General features: G+C 32.8%; 1 protein-coding gene across 1 annotated transcript in view; it reads left to right on the top strand.

Annotated features, from left to right (window-relative positions):
• Positions 1–13,797: 13,797 nt before the first annotated feature.
• Positions 13,798–27,110, top strand: part of Smp_121780 (serine/threonine kinase) — a gene marked incomplete at its 5' end in the record, with an annotated part of 42,992 nt that continues 29,679 nt past the window's right edge. Inside the window, 2 exons of the mRNA XM_018798830.1 lie at positions 13,798–13,867; positions 25,553–25,652. Coding sequence (XP_018650680.1) covers positions 13,798–13,867; positions 25,553–25,652 — 170 coding nt within the window. The remainder of the gene's footprint in view (positions 13,868–25,552; positions 25,653–27,110) is intronic.

Raw genomic sequence — 27,110 nt, 5'->3', positions numbered from 1 at the left:
CTTCCAACCATTCCCAACACTTGTTAGTATTACGCGTCATAGTAATCGGTGTCCAGGCATACGTAACATGTGGCCTAACTATCTCAGTCGTTTAAGATTTACAACCTCATCAACTGATTTACCATCATTCCCTAATGCTCTGTGTCTAACCTCACTATTACTTACCCGGCGATCCCAGCAAATGCGAGCAACATTTCTAAGACATGTGTAGTCAAATATTATTTGTGATAATAATAAAGCCTCAAGTCAGTGTTTTATAATAGAAAGAAGGTCGAAAACATTTTAAAATGGATATCAAAATGATGCATTAAAAATTATTAAAACTACGTAGCAAGAAGTGTTCGAATTATTAGTCAACCACTGCTCACGGCTTCTCATTTGACGATAGTCGTACAATAATGCAGATTGATTGAAGTCAGACTCGTGCACCCTTAGATGCCAGCTCAGTCGTTAAGAGGTTAAGCGTTCACTCTTAAGACTGAAATTCCTGAATTTGATTCCCTGTTATTAGATCGTGGATTCACACTACTAAGATACTACGATAAAATGGCCATGCAGTTCTTCCAGGTCCTCAATTGTTATTTAGTTTAGATTAGTTCATGATCTCAAATGATACATTATTTTGTTCAAAATGTAACAAGTAAAATTTTAGGTTAACTCTACTAATCATTTAAGTGCTTCGTGTCATTCAAGTACAGTTCGATAATTTGTTTCTTTATGCAAATAAAGGAGAAAGTCATTGGAATCATAGCACACAAAAGAAACATATTCTAAAACTATTATTTAATAACTTCATTTTGTCCCAAGAATCCAGTTGATCATAAACATATTAGTTTAGCTGTAAAGCATATCACATGCAAATGAGAAAAAAGCATACTTATCTTTAATTGATTACGTTTTAGTATCCTACTGTTATATTTAAATTACATATATATGACGTAATCTAGACCTTGTAAATATATTGGTAAACGACGGTGTTATTTTTATTAGAAGGGGGTTTTGTGGAGATTTTAGTAATTTTATATAGTTGAAATCATGAGTCAATTGAAGCTAGACCATCATGGAAAACCTGGAAGCGCTGGTCGACCGTTTCTTCCTATTATGGGACTCCTCAGCAGTGCGCCAGTGAAGTTCAACCAGGTCTGTTGTGAGATATGAACTCACTGAAGACATTGGTGAATGGTTGCTCAATTTCGTGGATTGTGTTATTTAATAATTGTCAAATAATGAATACATTACTAAAATGAGACGTTTATGGGAGTTGCTCATTATAGTAATAATAATAATAGTTTTCCTGATATCCGAATGAATAGAAAACTGTATTTTTGACGTTTCGTGACTTAATGTAAGTCACTTCTTCAGAGTAAATAAATGCTCTGAAGAAGTGATCTACACCACGTAAAGAAACGTCAAAAATACAATTTTCTATCCATTCAGATGTCATAAAAATTATATTTATAATTAACTTTCTACCTAATGCTCATTTTGTTTGAAACCATCAAGTTCAACCTTGGCATTAATACCTACAGTTTAAGAATAGTTTATATTAGGGATTAGTTTTAGTTATATATTTGAAAGTTAACCAGCAACAGACAAATATTTCACTCTTGCATTGTACCTCTCACAAATGAGTACCCGTGATTCTTTTGAGAATCAAATTTAGAGTCTTCAAAATGGAACGGCTCTCTTAAATGTTCTATCTTTACGAACATAATAATCATCAGTTTTTCGGTAGTTACTTGTTTCAAAAAGAAACCAAATGTAAACCTGTATTTTTGGATATTAATTCAGTGATAACGGTGGTTACCTGCTAGTTGATACGAGTAAGTGTTTTATGTTTGATTACTGAGAACAGAGTTGCAGTTCATATGACTATACTAGTCATAGAGTTAAAACAGGATTCCAATTGATTGATTCATGTATGTCAAGCTGGTTCCATTTGGCTTGATCAATAAACAATTAAAGATAATTTTTAGAGTCCCACAGCTGATGTTTAAATGAATTGATAAATACATTCATGAAAAGAGAAAACTTACAGTTATATTACATTTCATATATATCACGTATATTTCCCAATACTATGAAATGTGTAAAGCGTTTTCAACCAGTAGTAAATTTCACAGTTTATCTTACGAGCCTACCTTGATTACGAAACTAATGAAAACCAAGGTGAACGAGAAGTCTATTTCTTCCTAGTATGGTAATCTTTATCAGTAAACATTGACGAAGCTATTAAGGAGTCGAACTGAGGACTGTCAGGGGTTACTGTAAGGGTTTAACTCTTAGACCGCTGCAACGGTGTTCAATAGTTTACACTTCCAACATCAATCACTTGTCAGTAATGAGCAATTATCTTTCAATGTTATTAATGAGCAGCTAATTCATATGGTTGAACACTGTTGGTTATACATTCTTATTAAGACTCCTAGAATTTCCTATCGAAATTGGGTCCTCATTCATCGTGAGACCTGGGGTTTCAAGGGTTTGATCTACGACTGGATCATAGATGTTCTCTGCTCAACTTCATAGCGGAACTGAAAATCAATTGAGCGCCCCTTAGTTTTAAATGGTTGTCTAACTAGGATTAGTCTTTAATAAAAACTACAGACTCTACAAAACCCGTCTAGTAATGGCAGTAAATTATTCATTGTCTAAGCCCTTTATCTATTTAGTTGATGGGAAGCTCTTTAAAATTAGCAAATAAAACGTTGAAACAATGCTCTCAGCTTATCTATCAGAGATGATGATTACAGTTCTACAAGTCATTCAAGTGTGTAACTAAGACTCGTTTCCTTTATTTACTCAAGGTAATAAGTGAGTAACCACTAAACCTAAGATAACTAACATGAAGTAAATAATCAGATTAACATTGCTTGAAGTTGAATTACTTGGTGGGTTTATAAAAGTCATACTTCAAAGCCCTCTATTGGGTATTATTAAAGAGAATAAAAAGACGACTATTAATATGATATAACACTAGAAATGGATAATTATCCCAAACTGGATAATTTCCAAGTCAATATTTTTAATCGTAAATCATTTAAGTTACTTCTATTTAAAATTGTATTTGTATTAACGTGTTGTTTATATTTCCGACTAAATATTGATCAATCTTAGTTGGAAATACATGTACCATATGTGGACTGCCTCTATATAACCATTATAACACAACTTTACATAGAATAGATGGAATGTAGTTAGCGGTAGAATGTAGGATGCGTTTTTCGTTCTATTTGAAATTCGTCAGCTAGATATACTTGCAATTAGATTCTAAGCCTACTCCGAGATTTGAACCCAGTATCTTTCACTTCAAATGTTTGATACGTTATCCACTTAGCTACTAGTTTAAATTAACTTTCATGATAATGCAGTTCGTTAGGACTTATAGTTTAAGACAGAATAAAAGATAGGAAAATGTCTAAGCTAAAAAAAAGTGCTTTAGTGATGAATTTATTTATTTTATCTTTGTAATTATTGAAGAAATCAATAATGAGATAAACATATAGGAAATTCTAGAATAAACTTTAGCTCTTTATTGAAATTCATTAAATAAACACACACAAAAAGGATTCTCTAATTTATCAGGAGGGGGGTTTTGTAGAGATTTAGTATTTTCATTGTTGAAATTATGAGTCGATTAAAGCTAGACCACCAAGGAAAACCTCAAAGCACTGGACGACCGTTTCGTTTTATTGTGGGACTCCTCAGTAGTGCTCACCCACGATCCTGCCTCGTGAGATTTGAACCCAGGACCTGTCAGTCTCGCGCGCGAGGTATTTCCTGGAGTCCTAGTGAGAAGCAGTAACCAGTGGAGTTCAACCAGGTTCGTTGTGAGATATCAACTCACTGAAGACATTGGTGAATGGTTGCTCAATTTCGTAGATTGGTTGAAGTTAGACATTAACACCGTTGAATGCCTGACAGCTCAGTGGTCTAGTGGTTAAGACTGATAGGTCCTGGGTTCGAATCTCTAGTTTATGCTAAACCATTCAAATAATGTAAATGTAAACATTTTTTTAGATTGTCCTAAATATATTTATTTGTATCCTTAGTAACTAATTATATAATATAGTCACATAATACTTTCATGTTTAATAAAAGATTGTTGTTAAGATGACAAAAAAGGTATCCCAGAAAATTACATAACGGACTAATTACTGCTTATTAAATAATAGTTTTATGATAATGATTATTCATGAAAATTAACCTGACACTCAATTACATAAATGTTTATTATATAATGTAACAGAAATTATAAACAAGGATGAATGGTGATTAGGAGTGAAATTTGGGAAGTGCTTTTCATTGTATATGGGTCTCGTCATCTGGATTTGCTTAAATCTCATGGTTAAATGATTATATCTTTCATACTATGTACACTTTCCCATACTTTTATGTAATCAATCCAAAATGATAATAAGGATTAAATATGAAATGTTCCAGTCAATTTGTTTATTCACATGAATATTCATCTTTGGCATATACTTAAAATATTCATAAATTTCAATTTCTGTATGATTTACTTTTTCAAAACTGTCTTACTTCAAAACCGATTATGTTATTTATTCCAAATATTACTAAGAGGTTAATCTGTATTTCATTTAAGGCATAAGTTCATTTGTTTAACAACAAACAATAAAATTAACTAAACAACTTTCAGATGTATGCACTGATTACATAAGTAGAGAAATCGTTGAAAACTATTTCCTTGAGTTTGGAACTAAGCAATTTGAACTACTGACTTTAAGCAACATTAAATCTACATTAGTCTAATTTAGCATGATAAAAGATATATTTATACTAGTAGTTAACATTCTAATATTTAACATTTTCTGTATCACTTAATAGATGTTCTACTGTTGAAAAGATCAGAACTAAGATAGAACAAATTCACTTAGTATTGTTTGTTTGAATCTTCCCATTGATGTTAAGGACTGTAACTGGTCAGTTTCTAATTGGCATATATGCATACTGTGCGTATTGCACAAGGAAATAGCTATCAGGACTCAGTAGCTGAGTGGATAACGCGATGGCGTTTGAAGCTAAAGGTACTGGGTTCGAGTTCTAGAGTGAACATCAACTCTGAGATGCAGATACATCCAGCTGACGAGTTCCAAATAGGACGAAACTTGCGTCCTGGATTCCACTGTTAGCCATTATCCATCTATGCTTCAGGTAAAACAAATTTCAAATTCAATTGAATTATTTCAATGCTAATCTCAATCAGCGACTTTAATTAAGTTAAATATATTTACACTAAATAATATTCTTTGTTAAATCCATAAGATATGCTATCACAGAAGACATTTCAAATAATCTAATTACAAACATTCATTTGTTTAGTACTTTTATAGTGAACATGAATACGAGTGGGGACAATCGAATGTATTTAAGCACAAATTACAGACTATCTCACTTAATTCTGATAACCATACAGCAAAGAGTTAATTTGCAAAATAACAATCAATTGTCTCAATCTTCACTATTCCTTCTTCAAATATCAGTCCATCTTCTCTGATTTCATTGTTCATACATTTTCATACCAATTGCATTTCGTTTGCGTTCTTTCCTTATCGATATTCTGCCAAAATACATTCTCTGCCTGACCATTACCGTATACTACTTATATGAATATAAGTAGACCACATCACACTTTTCCTACAAAATACAGGAATACTCTAATGAAGAATCATATACTAGAACGAAACAGTTGCCAAAACATTTCCTGATTAATCAATAATGTTATAAAATAAAATCAGTTCATGATTTAAAAATTATGAAAATTTTAGAATCTTTTCGAAGTCTTATTTTGATATTTAAAAGTATTTAAATTTCAGTCATATATTTAGATATATAAACGTAAAGTTAATTTTTGCATAAATACAAACCTATAATTTAATCCTGAACTCTATTAAGAATTGATGGTTATTGAACAACTGTTTCAACATTGTTCTTTGAGGTTTCTCCGAGTTCATTTGATCAACAGTCATATATATATATATACGGACAGACATACAAGTACTTCATAAACACTTTCAGACCCATATACATTTGGATAAAGAAAATACGTCTATTCATTGACGTCATACCTATTTAAACCTATTACCTATTTACTAAAGAAAAAAAGATAAACATAGCACCCTTTATTTGTTTATAACATTCTGTATAACATATGACAGTAGTGAATAAATCAATCTGAATGTCAAGTAATACATTCGGAACCTATATATATATATATATATATATATATATATATATATATATATATATATATATATATATCTATTAATTAAACAACATAATATGGTACATACACATATGTATCTATGAATACTTTCATTTGAAGTATTGTATACATTGTGTACATTCAAAGTATATCATCAACATAATGTTCGATTGGTTGATAATCATCTTACTAAATGATTCAATGTAAATATAGTGTAGTAGTTAGTTATTATTATAAATATCAATGTCGCAATATAAATGTTTACTGAAGTACTAAGTGATTAAGTGTAGGGGGTATAAAAGATTTCAGATGTTTACTTTTGTTTTTACAATAATTATTATGTAAATATCATATTACAAACGGTTTGTACTTTTTGTTCAACGATAGAATAGTTTAATAGATTTTTAGATTTGATAGATTAAAGGCTAGAATTATAATCTAGGACATAAGTTTAAGTTATTTAAGATTTGTCATTTGGATATACTTGGATCTTAATGTTAATATTCACAATAGGACTCGAACCTAGTACCTTTTATTAAAAAAACTAATGTGTTATTCATTGAACTACTGAATTCAGGTGGTCACTATTATGATGTTCGTTACTTATATCCACATAAGTAGTATATGGTAATGGTCAGGCACAGAATGTATTTTGGGAGAAGATTAATAAGGAAAGAACAGGAGTGAAGCGCAATTGGTATGAAAATGCATGAACAATGAAATCAGGGACGATGGACTGATATTTACAGAAGTAACAGTCAAGATTCAGACAATTGATGGGTTGGAGCTAGACATTAACACCATCGGATGCTGGCTAGCTCAGTGGTCTGTCGGGTAAGTGTTCTGGCTCAAAACTGGTAGGTCCTGAGTTTGAATCTCGTGAGGCGAGATCGTGGATGCGCACTACTGAGGAGTCCCACAATAGGACGAGTTGGCCGTCCAGTACTTTCAGGTTTTCCCTGATGGTCTAGCTTCAATTGACTGACGCTTTCAACTATGAAAATTGATAGTTTGCAAATTAACTGTTTATTGTATGGTTATCAGATTTTAGTGGGATAGTCTGTAATTTGTGCTTAACTACATACGATTGTCTCTCACTCATTTTCTTGTTCACTACACTATCATATCTAATAGATAGTAATATTTTCAATAATACAATTATCTAACACAAGTAATAGAAGATGGTTGTACAGTATTACGAATTCATTGAAGTTAAACATGTAAATCATGACAGTAGAATTGCTTTCAACAATGAAAAAACTGATGTAGTCTAGAACATGACATAATGAAAAATTATTTATTTCATTTATCATTTCGTTTTATATGTATGATAATTCTTTCAATTCAGTTTCATATTTCTGGAAACTGACAATTTCTAAGTCAATGTATTTTATGACAGTTGAATGCTACATTTTCACACATTTTATTAATTAACAAATAAACTAATAAACACTTACATTAAATTGAAAGTTTCACTTCTAAGATAGTTTATGCTTTTGATTGATATTGATCATAGAACTGCCCCCAAATGCCCTGGTATGGCCGAGAGTGGGAAGAGTCCGCTCTCCCTCTTGAAATGTTCTAATATGTACATACAGCCAATGACAGGGATGTTCCAATCACCGCCTCCTCATGGTAGACTGTGTGGTTTATGAAATTGAGAGGACGAAAAGAGAATGTCTGGAGCTTTAACCGGGTCGATGGACATTGAGGATCCATCTAGGGGAGTTGGAAAACCCTCATTCCAAACCAATGGTGCACATGGGCTTCAGGATTCTAAGGAGACAAATAGCGTATGAACGTATTGTTGGTCACCGACTACCATGGGACTGCATCTTCTTACGTTACTCTACTGCTTTGTGGATCAAATCTTTAGGTCGAAGGCTCCAGGTGTAGCTCCCTGAGAAAACCACCTGTTTCGGTTTGGCAACCAGGAAGTAACACAGACCTCACACAAATCAAATGAGATTTGTGTGGCGCATATATATCTGGTGCTCCTTTGTACCAATATTTATGTGCTTAAATAAATAAATAAATAGATCATAGAATTATTAAAGATTAGGGATGGTAGGACGGATATTTTGTTCTGTTTGTTTTTAAATATCCTCTGTAGATACCCACACCGAGTCCTGTAAAGAGTTATGCATAAAGCTTTCAGGTCTTAAACACCTCAAATCATTTAAGATATAAAAAAAAATGTCACCAAGTAGCAAACAATTAAAGTTATGAAGAAGTTTTATTACACTTATATTTTGTATTTAAGGAATTTTTGCAACCTGTCAGGATTTCTGATTATTTTTTAGATAAAATACACAATTAACTGTCAACGAAAATGGTAAATAAAAATCATTACAAAGCAGCATATCTTACTCAGTTTCTTTAGTATACAGATCACAAAATATAAATCAATCATTGTAGGTACAGATAACTTGAATTGGACTCCCATAGAGAGTGACATTTCATTTGATAAACGTTAGCTAGTATGAAATTTAATTACTGACCACCTTGAGAATTGCTTCTAATCACAGAATGTTTAAATAAGGCATTTTTAATGTTGAATAGTTAATAGGCTCTGTGAGTATAAATATAGCACATTTATGTACTCACGCACCATCTGGAGGCCAAGTGATTGGGGGGGGGAGAAATCATTAAAACGGAACGTTAGTGAGGAAAAGCTAATCATACTTCTATTCAACGTCTCATACCACTTAACTTTGTCTGGGTTATAAAGACAACCGTATATATATATATATATATATCAGTGATTTACATCTAATCCGGTTTCGTAATTGTATCTTTCTACTTGTTTACATTGTGAACCTAGTTTGGTGTATGAAGTATGCGTCGTAACCGAACTGGAACATAAAACACAAAAATTATTTCAACAATTATCTACATTGTAACTTTATCGATAGATTCCGATCAATATTAAGGTTTCGAAAAACATGCAATATGTTACCCCTTATCAGTGATGATTAATGTAATTTAAAGAGCTCTAGTTATTAAAATATTTTTGTGTCAGTGCAGAGGAATGTTTTTTCTCTTTTATATTTAAACAATAAGTGAAGCCAAACATGAGATACCCTGTATTCAAGATGAGGTAAAGATTTATCATTATTATCAGAAGGGGTTTTGTGGAGATTTAGTATTTTCATAGTTGAAAGCGTCAGTCAATTGAAGCTAGACCACCATGGAAAACCTGGAGGCACTGGACGGCCAACTCGTCCTATTGTGGGACTCCTCAGCAGTGCACATCCACGACCTCGCCTCACGAGATTCGGACTCAGGACCTACCAGTCTCGAGCCAGAGCCCTTAACCGACAGACCACTGAGCTAGCCAGCATCCGATGGTGTTTATGTCTAACTCCAACCAACTAGGAAAGGTTTATCGCTTTTATAGATTTCAAATTTCATTTGCTAATTATTATAACTGACATGTTACAAAACAAATCATTTTAGTCTTCATATTTACAAAACTGTAATGGAAATCATATATATATATACTTGACCTTATTCTAGTCTTAATTTATTGATTTACAATGTTACCATGACACTATTCATTGAATATTTCAGTTTTGATATTAAAACAAAGTACTTGAATAATCCATCCATCTGTTAATACACATACACACATACACACACATCAATAGGCTGAACAACTAAGGAAATATTCGAGGTTAACCACTTATATTTATACCACTTTAAGGATAGGATTATTTTAATATTCCATTTCTATGTGTTAACCTAAATGAAAGTGAAAACAAGACACAATGAATAAAAAAAAACAAAAATTTATTGACCTTGAACATAACACATTCATTGGAAGATTATGTGGGTCAGGTGATTTGCATTTTCTTTATTTTATTATTCGTAGGAATTGTTCATTTCTGTGGTAAGATAAAATAAAGCACACTGTTACAATTGATTGATCACTGAGTGGTGATCAATGTCATATGTGTGTCAGATCCTTCTTAGTGTAGATTGAATCCTGTCGATCAAGTTGCAATGTGGCCACTAGTATAGGTGACTCGACATTGAGTGCACTGTGTTGAAACAAGATGCTAGTTGGAGGAAGTTAAAGGAAATCTTGGACCTAGGTTTCGTGCTATTTGGTACTCGTCGGGATCGATCTCGTCAGGGAGCATCAGTTCCCTCAAGATTACAGGTACACCTTGCTGACGAGTGCCAAACAGGAAAAAAGCCTAGATCCAGGGTATCCTATCGACTACCTCCAACCACTATCTTAAAGCACACAGTTTGTGGCGTGAAAATAAAATATTGTAATAATATGTATAAATTGGTTTCTATTAATGTTTAAGAAGTTTCCTCACTTTCTGAAGCTTCATATTTTATTTAATCAATAATCAACCATAGACTGAAATAAACTAATAATAAGGTATATCTCATTATACCAATGAAAGTTGAAGTCTATAAATTAAACTGTAGACATGGATATAGAATTATTGTCCTAGAATAAAGAAAGTTATAACTATAGTAATTTGATTGGGATAGTTCTAAGAATCTTGGAAATCAAAGATCTGAATTCCAGTTTATGATTGTGAATAATGACGTCTATAACAAACTGAAATCATATTACTACCTGTATATCTCTATCTAAAATAATGAATTAATTTAAAAGTCTATAACTATGATTGGTATAATGCAGGATTCGAATATCTTTAAGATCAAAACACTAACTAGAAAAATATTATACATAAAATATTAAATAGTAGGATAGTGGCTAACAGTGGAATCCAAGACGCGTCTTTCGTCCTATTTAGAGTTCGTCAGTTGGATATGCCTGAATCTTAGAGTTGATATTCACTCTGGAACTCCAATATCAACTCTGCAATGCAGGTACATTCAACTGAATATCTTACGTTTTCTAATAACATATATCAAATTTATATGAAAATATTACTAACAATTTCTTAGTAATTCGTATGATGTTCGATATTACTTAAAATCCAAGTGTTTTCTTTTTTTTAAACTGGATATACTAAGGGGTGAAGTCAATTTGCTACATTTCTCTCTATAATCATCGAGTCCCAGAGTGAACATCAACTCTGAGATGCAGGTACATCCAGCTGACGAGTCGCAAATAGGACGAAACGGGTGTCCTGGATTCCACTTCTAGCCACTATCCATCTTTGCTTACAATGCTTATGAATTTAGGTTATATCAAGGCAATACGCACAGTATGCACATATGCCAATTAGAGACCGACCAGTCGCAGTCCTAAAAACATCAATGGGAAGATTCAAACAAACAATACTTATTGAATTTAACCATTGATTAAGTTTGAAAATCTATTAAATTAGACGAGATGGTTGTACAGTGTTTCCAGGTTATTAATAATGGTCTAACATCAATCGATTCATGATCTCAATCATAAATTAGACAAGTTAAAAAAGATGACAAAATCTGATTTCAGGTTTATTATTTTTCTTTTTTCTGCACTATTAGCGTTTCCAAATATTGAACATTGAATCATTGAAGTGTGTATTACAATTGAGTTAACTCAAACTGTTCCATAAATTTTTTTAAAAAACTCTACGAAAATATAATAACACTTCAAAACACTTTTATGCCATAGATTTATGTATAACATTATTATTATTATTATTATTATTATTATTATTATTATTCAAACACCTAAACATTGGTACAAAGGGGCACCAAATAGATATGTGCCACATAAATCATTCGATTTGTGTGAGGGCTGTGATACTACCCAGGTGCCCAAACCGAGACAGGTAGTTTTCTTAGGGGGACACATCTGGAGCCTTTGACCTAAAATTCTAATCCATAAGGCATTGGAGCAACATCAGAAGATGCAGTCCCATGGTAGCCGGTGACCAACGTTTGATTCGTACGCCATTTGTTCCCTGAAGATACTGGAGCCCATGTTCACTATTGGTTTGGAATCAGGGTTTTCCAACTCCTCTAGGTAGACTTTTCGTCTCCACTAACCCGGTTAAAGCGCCAGACATTCGCTTTTCGTCCTCTCAATTTCGTAAACAACACTCCTGATGAGAAGGCAGTGAGTAGGACTTCTGTGAGAGTGGTTGTATATACGTGACTGTGAGAGAACATTTCGAGAGAGAAAAAGCTAACTCTCCCCACTCTCGGGCATACTAAGGCATTAATCAACTTTCGTTTGAATTTAATAAATGTAATCATACTTTATTCTTAATATAGAATAATTTATAGTTTAAATGAAATATGTTTTATCTTTATTTTTGTTTTCTATTTTTCTATCATCATCAATTGATAATATACATTAATATTTACTTGTTATTGTCTACTTATATCTTCCCATTGTTATTTTGGACTGTAATTGATCCGTCTTTTGTTGGCATATGTGTACTTTATACGGATTGCCTCGCTATTGCCTGAAATCACAAGCTTTATAAAGTTTTCCTATTGAATATCAATTTGTTATTCAATCTAGTATATTATAAATTAGTACTAAAAACAAAACAAAACATAACAGAAATATCAAAATGTCAATGTTGATCAGAATTTCTACATAATCTGCCATAAGTTGGGTTAATTTTGGTGAACAAACAAAAAAAAACAAAGATATTTTGTTGCTAGGTTATACTGCATAACATTTTTGATTTGAAATTGATGATGATGATGATGATCGTATAGAAATACACATAGATTTACCGTAGTCAAGTTGAGTTTATATAATCTATTTGAAAGGTGCAAACAACTATAAAAACAAGCCGTGTACCAATTTGTTATGATTTGATGTCCGGCTTTTTATCACGTGAATTATCCACCAATCGGAATACGACTTTTCCAATCTTAGCACTGTGCCAAAAACAATGACGTTCGACCGGTATGAGCAGCCTAGCGTCCTTATTGGTCTCTTGTCCTCCCAGCCCTTCCAATTGAGTGGAGACAATAATTAATAAACGGAATATAATTTAGGGACAGTAAATCGTATAATAATAATCCATAGGTCAAAATGAAGCTTATAATAAGATGAATATAGATATACACAATCTAATTACTCAATAGTCACACAATATATATATAGAATAATAGTCCATTAATAGGTCCTGAGAGTTACCCGTACTTATGTCTTCACCAGAATACAACAGGGACAGATTATTATTTTATAATTATATATAGATTTAGGAAGATTAAATCTCTTTTTGTTGTTTTTACTTCAAAAACTTTTGGAATGTTAGTTGCTACTTGAAATCTATTTGTTTAAATGAATTAAATATCATTTTGCCCTAATATACATTGTTACTTAGAATTCAAGTAACCATAGTTTGATACGATCTAATGTTTATCAAAGTCATTATTTAAACCTTGAAAATTACTAAACTCTGTCGACTGAGTACTTAAATAAGACTGAGAATTAAAGTACGGTTAGATTTCAGTTCACTATTAGATATCCAAATAGAGACAATTCAGATTATAAGACAAAATACTGGTTTAAATCTCATTCTGAGATAACACTTTCGGCCCATTATGTTTCATCAGACAAAATATTGGGAGCTCAATCGAACGGTAAGTTATATTAGTGCGCATCGGTGCGAAATCGGCCAATGGTCGAGTCAGATCACAAACTGTCTTTGGAACATCGAATGAGAGTTGTTATGTTTGATGCAAGATCTGGTACGTTCTCCCCTTGGTTAAATCTTGAGTGTAATTAGTTTGACAAATAAATTCGATAAATACTTATTTAGCCAACAGGCTGAACATCAGTAATCTATGAATTTGAACGATAGATGCTAATAATGATGAATATCCAAATGCAATTATTCAGTATAAAATGGAATAATGCAAGGTTTTATTCTTCCCCTCTCTTTAGGTATAACAAAAAAGGTACATCATCCTTGGAGATGTATTTTGAAGTATAGTAGATGTATCTTACATCATAGAAATAGGTCAACTATGAATTATATTGTATATATATGTTTAGTACTTTGACACTAATGTATCAATAAAAATAAGATACCTAAAGCAAACTGATGACGAAAGATTAGCTTAATCTGCTAGTAAAATTTATCACAGAATGACCTCACTTAGGTTTCCATTAAAAACTAAAAGCAATGAACAAATGGCTTTTAATAGTATGAAGTTCTTTCGTAGTGGATACCCAAAACTCTGTCAGGCACCAAACTTGGAATCTTTAGGTTCCACTAGAAATGCTTAATGTGTTTACTTTTAATGGTACACATTTTTCAACTCTAATCTATTCATAGTATAACAGAAACAAAGAATATACAGAGGAATATTCCGAAAGATAACCGCTACTAAATGGCACAGTTTATAGTGGTTGTTGTCACAACATTTATTAATTTGATACTTGTAATTTTCTAGTTAATAAATAATAATAGAAATACTATACAAACTGATATAAACTCATCAGTGATAAACTCAATACCTTGAGTTTCCCTAACGAAATTTGTCAACTAATGAAATTTTATGGTTGAAATCATGAGTCAATTGAAGCTAGACCACCATGGTAAACCTGAAAGCACTAGACGGCCCTTTCGTCCTATTCAGTCTCTCACGCGAGCGCTTAACCTCTAGACCACTGAGCCGGCATCCAACGATGTTAATGCTTAACTTCAACCAATCCACGAAATTGAGCGACACATCCACCATTGTCTTCAGTGAGTTACTATCTCACAACAGACACGGTTGAACTCCATCGGTCACTGCTTCTCACTAGAACTCCAGGAAATATTTCTTGAAGTCAGTCACTAGTGAGCATACGTTAATTAATATCCAAAGGGGTTTTTTGTGAAGATTTTAGTAATTTTATAGTTGGAATCACCAGTCAATTGAAATGAAATGTGTTGCCATTCATCTTTACAATTTATCTTATTATCATTATGAAAACCGATAGAAAAGTTAACTGTTTGAATATATGAATTCTATAAATGATCGTTTTGAGGAGTAAAAAGTAATTATTTTGCACAAATGTCATAATGACATTTCACAGAACAAAAGTCAGTTAATGTAAGGCGATTTAAGTAGTACACAGAACATGTTTTTAATTTGTATGAGATGAATTATTAGAATTTCTCTGCTTTTTCGGGACATTAAAATTTAACATTTGAATTCATGAGTCAATTGAAACTGGACCACCATGTAATACCTGGAAGCACTGGAGGGCCGTTTCGTCCTAGTATAGGACTTCGCAAAGGGGGAACCAAGATCCCGCCCCGCGCGATTCGAACCCAGAACCTATCGATCTCATGTTATTATTATCATTATTAATAATATGAATATAATTTCATAATATAGTATAATGGTATGACTTGGAAGTCAACGGATTAATATCAATATCCATGCAAATCAGTTGACAATTCCTAGACATAAACAAGCATAAACTTATGTCATTATAAAATTTGATAATGATTCACAAAGCATGGTTTGTTATAGTTAGGATCATTCAACTGAATATAAATCCATCGACTAACGTTGATGTTCAGAACGAAATTTCAGCTAAGTGATTTTCGTCTCGTCTAAATTAGCCGCTGACCACCTTTACAAATAAGAGAAAACTAACCTTGTTACACTATGGATGTGTTATAATATGGGATAAAAGTTGAAACATTCCATAACTGTAAATAATATTGTCATGCAGTTTTAATAAAAGAGGAGTCCCAAAATAGGACGAAACGGCCGTTTAGTTCTTCCAGGTTTTCCATGGTGGTCTAGCTTCAATTGATTCATGAATTCAACCATAAAATGACTAAAATCTCCACAAAACCCCTTCTGATAAAAGACTCATTGGTTAAGAGGTTAATTTGTTCACTTTAAATTAGCAGAGATATGATTGTGACATTATCGATTGTTAGTAACTCTAAAACATAAACTAAACACAAGTAACAGTAGCTCAAAATGATTTCTTGCTTGTCTAATGAAGAGAAATATGTTCATATATTTTAGATAGTAAGAAGTAGTTGGCAATAAAAAATTAAACACACATTTCTTATTGATTGACTTTGTCATTTAAACGTACCTGGAATTTTGAGGTAACTGATCCTCCCAGTGCAATTCACACCTAAGTTACTGGGATTCACCGTTTATTTGTTTGTTACTGACCTATTTGGGCCAGGGGTGATCTTTTGTAGGACTGAGAAGTTTTTAACCGATTGATCATTGAGCAGTAATCAATGTCCTATTTATTTGTTCCATTTGTGGTAACTAAATTTCGTCATTCAAGCTGATATATTCATTTCAAACGGTTTTGTTGAATTTGTCTTGTTGACAATTAACGGGTGTTGGCATGGAGAATTTTCTTGGTTTACAGAATGGATTGATCTTAGATAAACGGTGAAAATCAGAGAATCCTTCAGAATTGTGCATGCACAAACCGACCGTAATGTAAGTTAAGAAAATTCAATGATTTTCTTAAACCACCTATAATCATAATGATCATGGGTTTAATAGTAACTAACTTCGAGGTGTTATTCAAGGTGTTCTAGCAAAAAGCTATGACCAGTGGAATTTAATCATGTCGGGTGTGAGAGAATTACTAGGAAAAGGCAACTGAAGATGGTTGAGTAATTTTGTGAACTGATTAAAGTTAGAAATGTAAACAAATAAATGCTAGCTCAGTTATCTAAAGGTTAAGCACTCACCGCGAGACCGAATTTCCCTCGATAAGGTCATATTTGCATATTGTTGACATTCACACATTAGTACAGAACAGTGGTCTGATGCTTCTTGATTTCATATGGCTGTCTATATTTGAATAACTCGTGTTCTTCATGATATTCAACAATTTCCACAAACCTTTTTTTTATTAATGAGCACAGTTGTTGTAAAAATGATCATCTACCCATTCATTAACAATATTTCATTTTTTAAAATTAGAAATTCGATTTTATTTAGAGTATGTTAAGAATATCAGAAAGGGTTTTGCGGAGGCATTAGCAACTTTATAGTAACTTCATATGGAAAACCTGAAAGCACTGGACGGCCGTTTCGTCCCATTGTGGGACTCCTCAGCAGGATCGTGAATGCGCACTACTGAGGATTCCCACAATAGGACGAAACAGCCGTCCACTGCTTCCAGGTTTTCCATGGTGATCTAGCTTCAATTGATTCATGATCTCAACTATTAAAATTATGTTAAGAATGTTGATAATCATAAAAAGGTTCACATAACATGACAGGTTTGGATACCTAAAAGGCTTTTATTGATTAGAAAAGTTTACAAATTATACTGTCCAATAATTAGTTTGTAGATATCATTAAATATCATTAAAATATAGGCTTGAAATCAACCCTGGAGATGATGATTCCCATTTGTAATTTTCTTGTTTAATTGTGTAATAGTTATGCAGAAAATGTCAATTTATTTAGTGATGAACAATTGTTTGTATGTGGATATATTCTCGTAGGTATAAAGAATAATAGAATATTTCAATTCACTTAGTGTTGTTTACTTGTATCTTTCTATTGTTATTTAGGACTGCAATTGATCAGTCTCTTGTTGGCATATGTGCATCCTTTGCGGACTGCCTCGATATTGCCTGAAGTTACAAGCTTTATAAGCAAAGATGGATAGTGGCTAGCAGTGGAATCCGGGACGGGTGTTTCGTTCTATTTGAGACTCGTCAGTTGGATGTACCTGCATCTCAGAGTTGATGTTTCATTAAAAAAAATTAGTTTATGGTTAGATATTAGAAATGTAGTTATAAACAAAGTATTAATCCAGTGAAATTTTGTAACCTGTCAAAATAATCAAGTCAAGAATACGCCAGTAGTTTATGAATTATGATTTGATTCACGGCATAAATTGAATATAGTCGAAATGATAGATAGTTGGATTAGAATTTATTGTCTTAGAAGTATCGTACTTCTTAAGAGTATTGATTATCTTGACATTTATTTTAAATGCGTTTGGAAGTACTCGGTGTAAGCGAGTGATAAACTGATACTAAATAACTGTCCGTTTCTGTTTATTACCACTCAGTAACTAATCGATAACAACTAGACGATTTGAACTTCATACCTAATCTAGCCCTTCTATCCCATACACACTAACAAATGCAGGTCAGGACAACTAACTAGTGTAACAGAATTTTCAACATCAGTAGGCCTCAACATGCACAAAGGAAAAAGCAAGATCCTCAAACATAACACGGAGAACACCAACACAAGCACACTTGGTGAGGAAGCTCTGGAATAGGTGAACACTTTCACGTACCTGGATAGCACCATCGATGAACAAGGAGGATCTGACGCAAATCTAAACACAAGGATTAGCAAAACAAGGACAGCATTCCCACAGTTGAAGACCATTTGGAACTCAAAACAACTACCAAACAACATCAAAGTCACAATCTTCAATACGAACTTCATGATAGTTCTACCGTACAGAGCTGAAACTTCGAGAACTACCACAACCATCATCAAAGAGGTACAAGCATTTATGAACAGTTGTCTGCTCAAGATAGTTAATGTCCGTTGGTTGGTTACCATCACTAACAGCCTACTGTGAGAGGGAACAAACCAGATCCCAGATGAAGAGGAAATTAGGAAAAGATGTTGGAAGTGGATAGGACATACACTGAGGAAATCATAAAACTAAATCACGAGACAAGCTCCAACTTGGAATCGTAAAAGGAAACGGTAAAGTGGGAGACCAATGAATACACTGTGCCGAGAATCGGAAGCAGACATGGAGAGGATGAACATCAACTGGAAATAACTGGAAAAGATTGTCCATGACAGAGTTGGATGGGGAATGCTGGTGGGTGGCCTATGCTCCTCTATGTGGGGTAAAAGGAGTAGGTTAAGTAAGTTATTAATCGATTAAGGCCACTTTGTAATAGCTGAAGAAATATACAGTGTAATATATATAGATTGTTGACCAAGTTTTCTAGATAAACTTAGAAAATTGTATATCTCATCATGTAACATATTTAATATCAATAAATTGAGTTCCAATTATTGTATTAATTAATTTGACCGATAATTTTGACGGAACGGAAACATTTAGGTTTCTTTGAATACTGCTCATATTAAGGTAGTTAGATACACATCAAAAAAATATAGATGACGATGTATAACACGTTGAGACGCATCTATAAAACTAACGTTAAAAATGTATCAAATGGCTAAAGATATTTAATCTAGTTAAGAGATGTCCATAAAACGTTTATCAGTTTTACTTAGGTTATTGATGGTAGTGACCTCTTCAAAAGTTTCTCACATGATCCTATATATATATATATATATATATATATATATATATATATATACCATATGACAGTGGCAAGTAGTGGAATCCGGTTCTCACATTCCGTTCTATTTCGGACTTCTCAGTTGGATGTACCTGAATCCCAGAGTTGATTTTAACTATGAGACTAGAATCCAGTACCATTCGCTCTAAACGCCATCGCGTTAGCAAAGATGGATGATAGCTAGCAGTGGAATCCAGGACGCGCATTTCATCTTATCTTATCATCTTTCTGTTTATAATACTTATAACTGAATGCAATATTGAGGCAATCCGCACTGAATACACACATGTCAATGAGAGACTGATTGATTGCCGTCCTAAACATCAATGGGAAGATTCAAACAACCAACACAAAAATGAAGTAATTATTCATTGTTATCAACTTTAACATCTCACAGCCGGAAAATCACCTTTAAATCATTCCTGAAGTTATTTTATTCATAACTTCAGGTTAGTTCACATCTTGGATTGACAGCCATTCAAATTCTCTCTTTAATTTTCATAGTTGAAAGCGTGAGCAACCGTTCACCAATCGTCTTCAGTGAGTTCCTATCTCACAACAGACGTAGTTTGAACTCCACTGGTCACTGCTTCTCACTAGAACTCCTGGATTTACCTCTCGAATTCAGTCACTAGTGAGCATATGATTATTATTATCAGAAGGGGTTTTTATGGAGATTTAGTATCTTCATAGTTGTTAGTGATACTTAAAAGTTGATATCAAATTTTAATACACTAATCAACACATACATGTATATACACTTGATGGATTCATTATCATTTAAATGGTGATAACTTCATTAGGATAAAAATGTGACTGTTATATCTGAATATAAAAGTTCTTTTTGTAGTTGTCAGGATAAGTTTTTTTTTAAAAAAAAACTCATATACTACTGAATAAAACTCTAGTTACATATCTCTTCAAGATAAACAAACGTTTATTATAATAGAAAAAAAAATTAATTCACATGTATTTAGACTTTCTTTCCCATGAAAAAAGGATAATAATAATAATAATAACACAGTTCTAATGATTATTTTTATGTAGGTAACTGTTTTCGTGAGAATGTACACCCGTCAATCCATCCATCCATCCACCCACCAACCCATACAAACATACATACATACACCCATCTATCCATCCATCAATCCATACACACACTACATACACACACATGCATACATACATTTATTCACTTATCCATACAGAATTTTAAGTTAATGTTTAATTTCTTATCCAATTCCCTTATGTAACTGATTGTTATAAAACAAACTAGATTTAGGACGATTAAACGAGAAATGATTTATTTAACTTGTCATACCAATTCTATTATAATACTGTCTCCAACATGACACTCAAAATACTATTTATTCGCCTTGAATCACTATCTATCTATCTATCTATCTATCTATCTATCTATCTATCTATCTATCTATCTATCTATCTATCTATCTATCTATCTATCTATCTATCTATCTATCTATAAAGACATTCACTTATTAATCTATTTATGACTTACTAGAATCTTTTCTAATCAAAGGATATCAGTGGTAAATATGTAGTGTCCTTATGTTTTGTAGTATTCGGGATTGTAATGATTATTATTCAAAACTTCTCATAAACTCATTATTTAAGTTTAAAAAAATGTGACAATTAAACGATTATTGATTTTAGATTAATATTGTGAATATATCAATGTTAGACCACCATTGAAAACCTAGAAGCAGTGGACGGCAGTTTCATCCTGATATGAGACACATCAGCGACGCGCATACACGATCCTGTACACGAGATTCAAACCCAGGATATTCGGTTTCGCGTGAGAACACCTAACCTTAAGACCACTGAGCCGGAATCAAAACGGTAATAATGTCTAACTTCAGCCAATCCACGATATTGTGCGACAACTTCCGAATGTCTTCAGTGAGCAACTGCGCACTGCTGAAGAGTCACATACTAGGACAAAACGGTTGTCCATTGCTCCCAGGTTTTCCATGGTGATCTAGCTTAAGTCGAATCATGAATTCAACTATTAAATTTGAATGTGATCATTAGTCTAAGGTAATCTACATCACAACAGACTGTATTTCAATGTTAATGAAAACCTTTAATTCAATAACTGTACAACATTTTATTGTACCTAGTGAATAAAACCATCCTATTTAAGTGTCATCCAAACATGATATGGTTCAATTCTCCTTGAATATTTGTAATTTACAACAATAATTTATCATTTTATAAATTTAAACACTGTGTATATTTTGTTAGTTGTCTTTTAAAGTCCCAAACGTTTGACATGGGCATCATGTAAGAAGCCATCATCTAATTTAATCAAACTTTGAGTTGTTTTACTCTTACATTATTCATTATCCAAGATGTACTTGACAAGAAAAAAACATCCAAATACATTAAGAAGTATGCTAAGAAACTTTATAATTACTTTCATTTATGATACACAATAGTTGTTATTCGATGAAAGAAAACTTCTAATCCAACAGACTATATCAGTATTTCCATTTTAATAATTAACATGTTTGCACACTGGTATGTAACGCCAACAATAATGTTGTATTCCGAAGAGAATCATGAATGGTAACTTTGAGGACTATTTATAGACCAATGTAATATGTATATTTCCTATTGTATAATCGTTAAGTAACTAACTTAATCGTATTCGTGTTCCTCTTATCATTAGCTTCATTTTGATATATGAAATATTATTATACGATTCTTGAGTTATCATCAGTCTATTGATTACTTTCCCCCTATTCACAGCCACTTTGGGCTAAATCTTGTACAAATGTTATTTTCTATTTTATGGTACGATGTAATCTGTCTGTTTGGTATATAAACGCATTATGTTTGAGAATAAGGATTCATATTGCAGAAGCTGTTATTGGTGTTGTGGACTTAACTGTCTGGTCTAGGCAGAAAACAGGACTGATAAGTACTCAAGACTGCTCATACGGCTTTTTGTATCATTGCTCCGATCGATAATTCGCTCTTCTCTCATTGGCGGGAATCAGCACGTTCATATATCAAACAGGGCACACACACACTCATACGATATAACAAATAATTTTAGCAAAACTTCATAACAGTGAAATGTATCTCTGAGATGAGATGGAAATTACTGAATATATTTGATGATTGCATACTATCAGTGAAATAGTTGAAATTAGAAATGCAAATCATCTGATTACGACCTAGTTAGTTTGAAGATCTATTATATTCTATATAGTTGAAATCATGAATCCATTGAAGCTAAATCAAAATGGAAAACCTGGTAGCACTGGACGGCCAACTCGTCCTATTATGGGACTCCTCAGTAGTGCGCATCTACGACCCCCCCTCGCGAGTCCCACAGTAGGACGAAACGGCCGTTCAGTGCTTTCAGGTTTTCCATGGTGATCTAGCTTCAATTGACTCATGATTTCAACTTTATAAATTTACCTAAGCCTCCACAAAACCCCCTTCTGATAATGGTCTATAATATGTCAGTTGACGTGAAGGTCATGTATTTTGAATTACATTTGCAGTTATAGGTGCTTACTCCTAAAGGGTCTCACATGAGAATTGCACAATTTTTCAATATATTTCTCGGTTATCAAATAATGACACCATTGAAATTAGTTTAAGATAAAACTTAACTTTGAAACAATTAGTTTTCTCTTTTTAACTTGGCTTTTGTTTCTTTCCTAAGACAAAAATTTACATTTCATAGAGATATATTAATTCATTATTATACTTACAAAATCATTATACTTTATAAGACTACTAATAAACTTCATTACATGTTAGTTTACTGAAAAGAAGAGTGTTATATTTGACGCAAAGTTATTATCGACTAATAGTTCATGAATACCATATCAGTAACATTCAACTATCTCCGAAAACCTCCTATATTTATAGCAATCATGTGTTTACCGATGACTCGTTTTGAGAAGTAGTTCTCGGAGTTCTACTGGGAAGTTGTAACCAGTATCGTTCAACCGTGTTGAGTGTTGAGCAAGTAAACACTAACAACACTGGAGAATGTTTGTACAATATAGCAAATCGATTGAAGTTAGATGCCAACCCAAGGATCTAAATGTTAAAAGCTCACTGCGAGACCTAAAGGTTCTTCATTTGATCCCCGATAGAGTGGTGGATAGACATTACTGAAGAGACCTACACTAGTTTGAAACAGCTATTCGGTTAATCTTGATATTCAACAGTTGTTTTACTAAGGTCAGTTTGCAATCTATTAAATCTACTTGAATTTGGGCGTTTTAGTAGTATCATTAGCCTTTATACAAATAAACTATTGCTGGAAGTCGAATAGTTAACATAACATTTTATAAACGAGTCATAATTTTCAAGTTGATATCAGTTGAAGCATTTTAATAGAATATTCATTGCTTAAAAGAAGTAAAAAAAGATAAGTTCATTATAGATTAAATCAATTCATATTTCAATTCATATAAAAAGAGATCCATCTAAGACATTATCAATTATATAGAGTTGAGATCATGAGTCAATTGAAGCTAGACCACCATCGAAAATCTGGAAACACTGGACGACCGTTTCGTCCTATCATGGGACTCCTCAGCAGTACGCATCCACGATTCCGCCTCGCGAGATTCAAACCCGGTGCTTCCAGGTTGTCCATGGTGATCTAGTTTCAAATGACTCATGATCTCAACTCTATAAAATTACTAAAATCTCCACAAAACCCCTTCTGAACATTATTAATTAGTCAATATTTTCATAACAAAATCAAATCAGTTGTCACCGGTACATTGAAATGAGATTATACTTTCAAATTAATCAATCTATGATTTACTACAGTGTATTGTTACTTCATCTAATATTAAACCTTAAATTAGACAATAAAAGAGTATTTGTAAATCACTCTAAATGAACAAATAGGGATTAGTATCTTGAATTTTCACAAAAGTAGATGATCTATTCCTATTATTCTCAGTTATCAGAATCCTTATGAAAAGTCATAACAAACATCTGATTGTGAAGAAAGAAAAAGTTGATCTTAAAACTGATTCTTTGATTGATTCAATCAAAGCGTTGGCACTACAAAAAATATAGATGGGTTACAGATAGGAAATATGTCAGTCAGTAAACTTTTAAACTTATGAAATTTGATCATAGATATCTTTGAAACATTACTTGGATTTTGTAAAACGATTGGGTGGGGAATTTTGAGTTTAGAAATATGCCATTAAGTAGAGATTGCAAATCAACTGATGAGGTTATAAAATGTCATTAAGTGAGATGGTTAGAGTATGTTTTGTATATACCTAACCATTGTCTACCTTGACAAACAGTGTTAGCTAGTGTAAGATTAAGTGAGAAGAAATCTATTGGTGGGCAAACTAGGACGTAGTGTCATTTTATGAAGTCACTGGCTGCTGGTCTGAGTTAGGTTGATAGATATAGACTACATGATCGTGAACTAACTGATGGCGGTAATCCGTAGTTGAAGACGTTTAGTACCTGCATTATAAAAATACAAATAATAATAATACTACTTATACAAACTACAATTTCCCCCAATATGTACTTAGTTCTAACTAATTGATTCTATGTAACACTCACATTGATAATCACGTTAATTGTTCATTAAATCTTATCCCACTTACTTATAATCGTATATAAAAAATTATTCGTCTTCACAATAAATTAATAGTCAGTATAGTGTTGTGGAGATTATTGAGTTTTTGGATTAAGATCATGAACTAATCAATACTTTACCGCCATTGAAAACCTGAAAGCACTAGACTGTCATTTCATCCTAGTAATGAACTCCTCAGCAGCGCGCATCTACGATCCCGTACGTGGGACTCGAACCAAGCAACTTCGGTTGGAATCTTGTATACGAGATCGTGGTTGCGCACTGGTAATGAGTCGCATACTAGGACGAAACGGTCGTCTGGTGCTTCCAAGTTTTCAATGGTGGTCTAACATTGATCAATTCATCATCTCAATAAAAACAAAAGTCAATAATCAATTGAATTTATGAAAAGAAAGTATATTTTTAGTACTAACTTTATTTTAATACTATTTTCTTCTTTTTATTGCTACGTTTTAGAAGATCAAGATACTGATCCATTTCTATTAACTAAAAATGTAACCCTTCAAAGAAATACAGATATTCGCACGTATTATAATGTCGGAGTTTATTTGGGCAGGTTAGTTCTAATTGTGATATATATATAACGTGTTTTGTAAGTTTATTGTCTGCTGAGGAGTCCCACAATAGAACGAAACGGTCGTCCAGTGCTTCCAGGTTTTTCATGGTAGTCTAGATTCAATTGACTCATGTTTTCAGGTTTGTACGGGACTCCTCAGGAGTTCATACTCATAAAAATTCTAGAATAATTTCATAGAGCTCATTCCAATTCCATGTGTGATAATGTTGTGTAGAAGAATAAGAAACGGTTTACAATTAATTTATCCAGTTCAAAGGACGTAATGCTATCAAAAAAGTAAATCAATATTCTGACTAAAATCTGAACGTAGGATTACGGATAACATAGGAACTATGATATAGTGGGTGAATGGAAATTATTTTTTCTTTTTGTCATACTATACTATTATTATACGATGATACAACCGGAGCCGTGATGTATACTAACACTAGGCTAGTACTCGATTGATACGTTATACCCAGACTGGATCACGTCTTACCAGATATAGGATCCACGACAAAAAATAAGGAACCAGAGTTTGGACTAGACAATACTTTGTTCAATATAATTACAAGAAGTCTACAGTCGGTTAAGCCAGAGTGAAAATCGATAATAAGAATAAAATCGCAAATCAAATTGCCAATCAGTCGAGTGTCTGTACATCTACACTCAGTGACCAATTATATTTGTTTCTTCCAACCACATATCAAATTACTGATAGCACATTTCTATTTAACGAAGAGTGATTTTCTTGGGTTGATTTGTTACTGGTCTTCTTGAGCTAGTTTTTATCACGTGTTAACTTTATTTGGAGAGCTACTAAGAACCCGAAAAACATATGTCAACTGTTTTATAGTAGTACAGAATTCCTTAGAAGCGTAACTATATGATTTTACTAGCAATTAAATCCAGAACCTTCAGATTTTGATCTTCACACCTCTGTACTGGAATCCAATAATTCACACTTATAACTCCAGTCAAGTTTGGTATTTAGGATATTCATTAGTATAGGTGAATAAAAACAAACGAACAAATTTGACCATGCTGGCTTTCATTAAATTCCAAAGAACGTGTTTATTCTAGATATTAGATAATGCATTTTAATATTTTGCTTAAATTAATTATATTTGAATTGATACACTTACAGCATACCAGTTAATTAGTGCTTAAGTATTTTACACTACAGATGAAAACTTTAACAGCAATAAGAGTTAGATTATCTATACATTAATGTTGTAACGACACAACAATCCACCGAAGACAATGGGAAATGGTCTCACAATATCGTGGATTTGTTGAAGTTAGATATTAACACCGTTTGATTCTGGTTCAGTGGTTTAGAGGTTAAGAATTTGCACGCGAAACCGAATATCCTGGGTTTGAATCGCGCGTGCAGGATCTTGGGTGCGCGCATGTCACACATCAAAACGGAACCGCCGTCCACTGCTTCCAGGTTCG

The sequence above is a fragment of the Schistosoma mansoni genome, chromosome 3 (assembly GCF_000237925.1).
Source record: "Schistosoma mansoni strain Puerto Rico chromosome 3, complete genome".
Lineage (NCBI taxonomy): Eukaryota > Metazoa > Platyhelminthes > Trematoda > Strigeidida > Schistosomatidae > Schistosoma > Schistosoma mansoni.
The sequence above is the reverse complement of the archived record's forward strand: the minus strand, read 5'-3'. Positions and strand labels throughout refer to the sequence as shown.